Here is a 9,482-nt window from a genome sequence, read left to right as displayed (position 1 = left end):
GTGATCCTGCCCCTCTACTCCACTCTCGTGAGACCCCACCTGGAGTACTGCATCCAGGTCTGGAGTCCCCAACATAAGAAGGACATGGACCTGCTGGAGCATGGCCAGAGGAGAGCCACGAGGATGATCCGAGGGCTGGAGCACCTCTCCTATGAGGAGAGGCTGAGAGAGTTGGGGCTGTTCAGGCTGGAGAAGAGAAGGCTCCAGGCAGATCTTCTTGTGGCCTTCCAGTCCCTGAAGGGGGCCTACAGGAGAGCTGGGGAAGGACTTTTTACTAGGGCATGTAGTGACCAGACGAGGGGGAATGGCTTTAAACTGGAAGAGGGCAGGTTTAGATTAAACATGAGGAAGAAATTTTTCACTGTGAGGGTGGTGAGGCACTGGAACAGGTTGCCCAGAGAGGTTGTTGAGGCCCCATCCCGGGGGGTGTTCAAGGCCAGGCTGGACGTGGCCTTGGGCAACCTGGTCTAGTGGGAGGTGTCCCTTTCTATGGCAGGGGGGTTGGAACTCTTATGAACTTCAAGGTCCTTTCCAACCTAAACCATTCTATGATTCTATGAATTGCGTGCATCAGTAGTGTGTGTGAATCCTGGCTAGTGTTAAAGGCTCTCTTACCTAAAGAAGTTAAAAAAGCTTTCAACTACTGTACTGTCAAACAGTAATTGAACGGTTTTCTTATATCTTCTTTGAGAGCATGGGACAAATGCTCTGTAGTTCCTGATGCTGACATAAATGACATGGGTAACTCAAACCCAGAGTTGAAACATTTCAGTTTTATGAAACAGTTTAACCAATGTAGTTGTGAAGAAAGTTTGTAGAGAAGACAATCCTTCCTTCCTAATATTTCTTTTGGAATATAATATGTATGTATGTGCATGCTTGCACTTTAAAATATTGTTGTGCTGTTGCTTTAGTAATTATTTTTAGGAATTTTCTCTAAATCAGAAGATACTACTCACTGCATTTCCTGGCATGTGATGAACAACTGCAGCCGATGGATGAGCTGAGAAAGAGGCAGCATGCATTAAGACAGTTACTGATATGAAATTGACAAATTAAATTCTTCTGTTTTGTCACTAGTGATCTTGCTACAGTACTAAGATAAAAACCTTTTATATGTGAAAGACTAGAAAACCCCCTTATTATATTGATAATTGTGTAGGAGGATAACAGCAGCAGACATTCAAGAAGTATGTACTGCTAGTTCAATTTTACCAAGTTCTACTATAGTGGTAGGGCTTGATTCATGAGTTCATGGCTTTGCCAGGAAAGGTGCCTGGAAATATGCCACCCTAGTCTCTGGGTTTTTTTAAAAAAAATAGTAAATTTTTAAAAAAGCATAGTCTACCTGCATACATATGGAGAAAATATGAATATTTGCTATCAAATATCAGAATATTTCAGGCTGAGAAGAGGATCTAGACGTTCTGGCCTTTAGCTCTTTTAAGGTAGCTTAGTGCTCTCAATAATCTTTTTTCCTGTAGCTTGTAAAAACAAATACTTTAAACTCTGTATGGTTTAAAATAAGGCATGTGTTTCTAGAAATCAGAAAACTTCATTCTTAAATGCTGTTAACATATGAATGATTATCTTCTTGCAGGTTTGTTTTTTTTTTTAAACTGTATATTGCAAGATTTTTGTGGCTTTTGCTTTCAGTACCTACCCACCCCTCCCACCCAAGCAGTTAGCATTGTTGCTTTTCAGCAGAGTTCTGGACTAGATGAATGACTTGACCATGAGTATGGGCTAAGTTGGTGGGTTTTTTTCTTTAAATCTTGACTGTGCTTGAATACTCTTAACTTGAAGTAGTCACCCAGATAATGGGGTGAGGCTTTGGTAATGACAGAAATCACCTTATGGAACAAACTCTCAACAGGGATAAGTTAAGGTATTGTACTTGTGTACTCTTTCTTTTTGACCATCAATATGTGGAGTTTTTTTCTTTTCACGTTTTTGTGATCCTTCCTGGTGCTGCGATGTGTGGAGTAAGCTAACAGGTGAGGGATCATAACCCCTTTCCAGGTCCAGGCTGTGCAAACTCCCTTGTCCATCTCTGATGACCTAAGTTGTGAGATTCTTTTCCACGTGGTGTAGAATAATTTCTATTGCTGCGTAGTTGTTTTCATTTGTGGTCCAGAAGATTTTGTAGTTTTCATCTTTTACACTTACAAATTTGAAGTACCCTAAGGCTTGCTTTAGCGTTCATCTGAGAAGCAGAATTTCATGGTCACAAAGAGTTTTCCTGCTCTCCGGCAGCCTTTCTATGACTCTCTGACCTCTAGCATAGATATGGGTAAGTTCTGACTTGACAGGCTGAAGTGTATACTTCAGTGATCCAGGCCTTCTTTCTAAATCTTCAGTTTAACAGTGCAAGTCTCATTTTTTGACAGCTGAGATCTGCAGTTGAACTACTCTTTTTGTTTTGGTGTGGGTTTGTTACTTTTCTTGCCATTATGTGTCATCTTCCTTTAGTTGCAAGTTTCATTAATTGTTTTTGTTGTTTATCAGACAGCATTATTGAAACGACAGAGTCGATACATTCGTTCAACAGTTCCTGAAAATGCAGAGAAGGAAGCTCAAAGCTTGTTTGTAACTGAGGTAATACCGGAATTGCTTGTGGCTGTGTGTAATAGCAACATTATACCTGAATTGTTTTTCTTCTGCTTCATTTACCATTTTAGAAATAGGAAAAAAAGCCCTGCCATCTAGTTGTCAATGATTTCAAGGGAAAATTTCCAGGAAAACTTAGTATTTTTTCCATTGGTTGCTGGAAAAGAAGGATTACAGGATAGCTTTGAAATATTTTGTTTGTGTGATTGGATTTTATAGATGCTTCTCCCCCACCTTCTTTATGCTTTTGGCTTTCCCAAATGAACATGGGTGATTTCCATACATAATATTGGGAGCAATAGTAACTCTGAGTGAATCATTGTGACTTGTTTTTCCTGATAAGGTGTTTCACACCAGTCATTCTTAGTTTTTTCATATTAATCTTGTACAGTTTGCTGGAACAGAGGTATTCATAACTCTGTGCTTGTAGAGGCCAAAATTCATTATAACTGCTCTGTTTGTATGCTATATGTACAAGAAAAATCCTCAAACCTAAAGTTTCTTATAACCACTTGCTTACATTGACATTCCCTTGGTTCTGACTGGGATGTTGCATTTCATTCAGTGTCTTGTTGAAGCCTTTTAGGAATGAAAGGTTTAGATTTTTTGTCTTTTTTTTGTTTATACTACCTACTGGTTTTCTGCTGATATACTTTAAGCTGATATTAATCCCAAACCTAAACAGCTCTAAGATAGATTTGAAGAAGGTAGACAAGGAGATAGAGGTGTTATAGGTAATTCATTAAGTTTTAATGAGTTGCTGCAGAAACATTTGGTTGGCAAGTATTAACTTTGCATATTGAAGTAGAAAGAAAATATTTTTTAATTATTAGATGCTATGTTTGTGTGCATGTAAGTCTATTCATGTAACATACAAAATTTTGTACCATATGGTTTCTGTCAATAGATTTTGTCAGTTTTATGTTACTTCAGTCAAAGCCTAGATAAATCAGTACTTTTATTGTTGTAGCAATATGGGTGGAGTAAAATGGTATTTCCTGTGATCTAGTCCAGAGCTTAATCACATAATTGCTTTTCAACAGCTGGAAGCATGTAATTTAAATTTAAATATTAATTTAATTGCACTAGAAGTCTAAATTTAAGGAAAAGATGTTTTTAGTTTCTCTGTATCTGTGCGAAACTGAATATTCTATTTTAATAATTCATTTGTATTTTAATGCTGAGTTTTCTGAAGGCTCACTCATGTTTTCAGCTGCAGCTCAATGCTGCTTTAACGTTTCAGACAGCTGAGGATGGTTAATCCAGGTGCTGAGTGTATTCACCATTTTCTGGTTTTATAAGATCCATGTCTAGCAGATGATAACATCCTATTGAAACATATCACTTGTTGCAAAAAAACTGTATTGCACTGGACTGTAACTGCAAAGAAGGGAAGTGTAGAGAGTTTTCAGAGACTGAAATATAACCATAATACTTCATGAACAGCCATATCTTAAGGGGGGTTTTTTTGTATGTATGCGTCTAGGGAATGCTGTTAATCCTCTTCCAATTAATATTGATATTTGGTTTTCATTGAAACAGTGCATTAAAACCTACAATTCAGACTGGCATGTTGTTAACTATAGATATGAAGATTACTCAGGAGAGTTTCGACAGCTTCCAAAGTAAGTATGTTATCTAGTGGTATAATAAATAATTTGAATTTGTGAAGGAGCTCTAACTGTATTTAATATAAATGTATATTATAAAAATGTATTAATACATGTAGTATGTAACTTGAAATATGCTATATCAATATTTAATAGTCCATAGAGATGAAAAAGATTTCTTTGATGGAATTTATACTGATGAATTTGAAGGTAAAAAATCTTGTTAAATCATTTTCTGGAAAGATACCATAATAACGCTGCCTTGTTAATAGGCAGGTCAAAACAAGGAATTGTATCATTAACAATGTGCATGTAAGTATTGTAACTAAAACAGGCTAATGTTTAGATGAAACTAAAATGGTGATATCCTGTTTTTGTAGCTTCAAAGGCAGCTTTTGGAACTCTCTTTGGGAGCTTGGGAAATAGAACCTAACTGAAATGGTTAGAGCAAGTGTTTGAACTAGCACAGATTTTCACAGGCTGATTCAAAGCAAAAGCCTAGTCCACATCTATTACAGACTTTCTAAATCTGCTAGAGAAATCTTTTCCAACTCTTTCGATATCTGAGAGTGGCTGAATACTCTGAATCCCATAACTCTGGAAGGCCTATGTCTTCCCTACCTACTCTCCTGCATCCACGAGTTAAGAAATAGCTTTATTTTCCTGTGAAAAGTTCTGGTATATTCACAAGTTTTGTAAAAGCCAGTAGCTGGTTTGTACTTGCACTGAACAGAAACCACGCTAGCCAATCGGAATTTAAATAAATGCATTGTCTTAAAAGGAGCCAATGGCTACAGATGTGAATTCTGGCTCCTAAGATATTAGGAGTGCAGTGAATGAGAAAGCATTTGGTTCTCTCCAGTTACACATAAGAACAGTGACAAGCAGAAAAAAAGAAAGGCTGTGGCCAGATGTGCAAATTAGGAAAACTGCTGGCTAAGAAAAACATTTCATGAGAAATACATGCTTTTACTCAGTTATTCTTGTGCTTTTTCACCCTAAGGCAGGGAAATAACATCTTTATTTTTGCAGCTAATCACAAAATTTCCAGTATTTTAGAAGTTTTTTCTTTCATAGTAAAGGGACAAAACCAGAGAAGCTTCCAGTTCACTTGTATGAAGTGGATGAAGAAGCAGATAAAGATGAGGTGAGATAATAGTAATTCCTTACTTTCTGTTGCTTTCAGTAAAGAATGTTGGGTAAGGAGAGGTTACAAGTTGGGTTAAGGGTTGAAGTCAGTAAATGAAAACAGAGATTAGCTTGAACGGCCTGTTTGGGAAAAAAAAATAAATTAATTATTTTACTTACCTCCTTTCAAATAGCCTTGTACTCCTTAAATCTGTCATGTGAGTAGAACAAGATTTGACAGATGGTGAAACTGAAGTTTTAGTACTTGGTGATGTATAATCCTCAGCTTTCATAAAATCTGTCTTGACTTACACTGTTTCTGTATAGACGGGTGTATAGAGAGAAGTATTTCTTGCAGTTTAATCATCAGGTCAAGTAAAATCATAGGTGAATCTGTTCCAACATGACAGTACACGCACTTAAGCATGCACGACAGTATAGCGTGAGTTAAAATTTGTTTGTAACAAATTTGAGTATAGGATAAGACCTGGAGATCTGTTTTGGAAGCAAAAGCTAAAAAAAATTGACTAAAACTCTGAGGTACTTTCTTTTTTGTCATTGGCTTAGGGAAAGCAGAGATATCTATAGCTTCAAGCTATTTTCAAGTATGTTTCAGATGTCAAAGACTTTTTTCACTAACTGCTTCTGTTATTTGTGTGATTTGTTTAATTTTTACCACACCCTGTTTCAAAACACAGTATTTAAATGCCAGTGTGTTCTTTTCTTACAAGTACTTGAACTCTTGCATCACAGAGAAGATTTAAAATAAAAAGATTTTTGGGGGTTTTTACCCTTTGATTATTACTTTGCTTCTAAATTCCTTGTGTTTAGAACAACAGCATATGAAATAAAAGTAGTTAGTTACAAGTTTTTCTGAATTAAATATGAAAAAATAGTCCAGGGAGTGCATCTGAATAGGTAGATTCCTGAACAGATAGTCTCAGGATGCTGTTTCTCCAGTACTGCTATTAATCTGCACTGTGATATTTAGACAAATATTTTCATGCATCTGTATCCAGATATTCCTATTTGTAAGGTGGGAATAATTATATTTTATATTATAATGTAATAAAAAATACTTGGCATTATTTACTATGATAAGATTTCAGACAACATAAGTGTTTTAGGAAACTGAGTTAAACATAAAAAAAAAATTAGATGGAGATATAATTGAATATGATTATTACTGGTTAAAATACTTATGGCTAGAGTTAATTAAACACTGAAAAACTATAGCTTGGCTATTATCAGGTGGTATGTTTTTGACTAGGAAGTATAAGTGGGGAGGAATTCCTGTTTCCTTCTGCCCAGTTTCCCGTTAGAACAGGCAGAAATGTAATATCTCTTTCAGAGGTAGAGTCAATGGAGAAGAGGTCTGTTACTCTTTGTTGAGGAACTTAAAATATAAACACTGGAAAAAAGCATGCTAGGAAGAAAAGGGAGCTTCATGGCAATAGAATGGGGGGCAGGGCATAAATTCTTTCCTCAGGGGAAGAGTTAATGCGAGAGTTTTCTGTCAGATTTTAACACCTTTATTAAAAGTTGTTTGGTTCTCTTTTTGTTTCACTTTTGTGTTCCCTTTTTTTTTAAAGAAAGATAATTTATTAAGGGAATGGTAGAAAGGAAGGAAAACCAGATAAAGATTAGTTTAATCTTGCACCATTAAAAAGGAGAGAATTACCTTTCCAAAACTAATTTGGGTTATCAGGTCATCAAGTTGGTGTTTGTAAATGGAATTTTTATATCAGCCTGGGGTGTAGAATCAAGATAAGAAATTGTTTTTGTTGAAACAGTTGCTGTTGAAGTAAATTTTGGAGCTGAGTGTCTGGGAAAAATCATTAAAAAAAAAAAAAAGTGAAACACAGCGTGCAGCAGTAATAATAAAAGTGAGGAAATTCACTTACCAGTTGGAAACAGGAAATATGTTTTGAGTGTAAAAGTTGTGTATTAACGACTGGGTTCTGGATTCCTTTGTATTAACAGGTGGTCAGCTGGAAAGATTCAGTAGCTTTTTGGCTCTGTAGGCAGGAATTCTGCCTGACAGAAAGAAATGATGTAACTAGAGAGGTCCAAATTACAATCAGTTTTATGTTAGGAAACATCATGCTGTACAACACAGTTGGGAAACAGTGTACTTCAGAGACTTTTAATTGGAAAAAATAGTCTTAATAGAGCTAAATCTTAATTTTTGTTAACGAGGATAATGAAGGAATTCTTGTCATGTCAGATAGTTCCATGTAAGGTTTGTGAAATTACAGAAGAGCAGTGGTTGTTCTGTACCAAGTTTTGATGATAACTCATCATCTACTCATCATTTTAGACTTGTAAGAGTGATTTTTTTAAACCATCCTTTCATTGGGTATAACATCCACCAGCGGAAGGGGAGAATCATAATTGGAAACCCAGTGTTTTAAGTTGTTGTCTCTGTATCTTGATTGTTGTACAAGAAAAATGGTTTTCTAGCAGAACAGGAGTGAGGACTAATGACTTGAAAATATGAAACAAGTAGACTGTATCGTTTGGATAGCAAGACTCATTGGGGCACATGAAAATTTACTGAGTAGTTCTGGTTTGTGCTTCTGGGGTATTATATCAGATGCTCTGGTAGTTGGTGACCATGTCACCTACTTGACCTAATTTCTGTAGTATCAAGCTGACTAGGATTTTTGAAGGAACAGATTGATGCATCTTTTCCATTCTGTTTGCATTTTTTTTTAAGTTTGCATGCGTATATGCATATGAATACAGCTTATTTAGTCTGTCTAGCTTGCATAAATAAATTAACTAGTAACTTTTTACAGAATTTTCCTTGATTTAGTTCCAGAAACTAATTCGTATTATTCCAAAATTTGGTTTTAATGTTCAGTTGTTGAACTAATGACTCTGTTCCCCATATGTCATCACTTTTTGGTTTATGTTCTCTTAGTAGCTGAGAAAAGGAATTAGAAAAAGTAGTTGAGGCACTTGAGGAAGTTTTGTGGGTTTGTTTTCAACTGGATACGCAGCTAATTTTGAATGTTTGGATAATAAATTGTCAGGAGTATTTCTCCTCTAGGTGGTTGAAAATGTTACTACACGTCTAATTCATTAATGTTTTTGTTGTGTCAAAATGGGTTACCTCAACTGGAAACCATGGTAAAGTCAACTTGGTAGCACTCTAAAAGATTACTCGAACTGGTGACTTAATATTTGTTCTGTGGCAATTATTGGTCATTTTGGTCAGTTTTGATGGTAGAGTACTGCTTTTTGGTAGCTGTTAACATCCTGTGGGTTTTGATATAGTTAGTAAGTTCCATCAACTGGCAGATGGAAGAGGTGTACAGGCAGTGAGCGTGATGTGTGATGCATGCATTGGATCCGCTGTTTGTGAACTTGCCGTTATTGCCAAGTTTGGGCTTGGTCTGTTTAGAAAGCTTTGATTCTTATCTGTAAAAGGCCAGATCCAATTCAAGGATTCAAGACAGTTCTCTGTAAATTCTTAAGTAATGTCTTTGAAGTAATACATATAAAGTGAAATGGTTTGAGAAATCGAGTTTTGGATAGGCATAAGTTTACATTGTTATATTTGGTAATAGCAATTGGTAAAAATTCTTGCACTGGAAGATTAGAATATATGAAAAAGCTTACAAAGTAAACGTTTTGAGTTTTCCTTCTTTCCCCTGTTTCAGTAGGATTTATCTTGACTAATATTTAGCTATCTAGAAGTTGGATCATCGTGCTGGCCACAGAGAATGCCCGAGTTACCTATCAGAAGTTAGGTGAGGTCCGTCTCATCTGGGTCTTTAAATATAATAATTGGAATTAGAAAGCTATACTATTTCAGCAGGGAATCATAATACATTCTTATCCTTATGTTGTGAGGATAGCTATTCCAGCTTTTAAAAATGGCTTCTGAAATTGTCAATAGATATAACAGTTTCAGACTGTGATACAATTTTTTTTTCCCATTCCCTTTCTTCATCTGCAGGATGCAGCATCTCTTGGGTCTCAGAAGGGTGGAATAACAAAACAAGGATGGTTGTACAAAGGCAATATGAACAGTGCAATCAGCGTGACAATGAGAGTAAGTTTAAGAGTGTCTTATGCGTGGTAAAAACGGAACACCAATATTAAACTACCATTGTGCCTTTGAGA

At 36.0% G+C, this 9,482-nt stretch overlaps 1 protein-coding gene across 2 annotated transcripts in view; it reads left to right on the top strand.

Moving 5' to 3' along the window:
* Positions 1-9,482, top strand: part of DOCK9 (dedicator of cytokinesis 9) — a 105,138-nt gene that overhangs the window by 15,590 nt on the left and 80,066 nt on the right. For both annotated transcript variants that reach the window (XM_009891816.1, XM_009891807.1), the window contains exons 3-6: positions 2,509-2,598; positions 4,153-4,235; positions 5,298-5,367; positions 9,316-9,411. In XM_009891816.1, coding sequence (XP_009890118.1) covers positions 2,509-2,598; positions 4,153-4,235; positions 5,298-5,367; positions 9,316-9,411 — 339 coding nt within the window. The remainder of the gene's footprint in view (positions 1-2,508; positions 2,599-4,152; positions 4,236-5,297; positions 5,368-9,315; positions 9,412-9,482) is intronic.

The sequence above is a fragment of the Charadrius vociferus genome, unplaced genomic scaffold (assembly GCF_000708025.1).
Source record: "Charadrius vociferus isolate BGI_N301 unplaced genomic scaffold, ASM70802v2 scaffold110, whole genome shotgun sequence".
In the NCBI taxonomy this organism is placed as follows: Eukaryota; Metazoa; Chordata; class Aves; order Charadriiformes; family Charadriidae; genus Charadrius; species Charadrius vociferus.
This window is presented reverse-complemented; position numbering and strand designations above follow the sequence as displayed.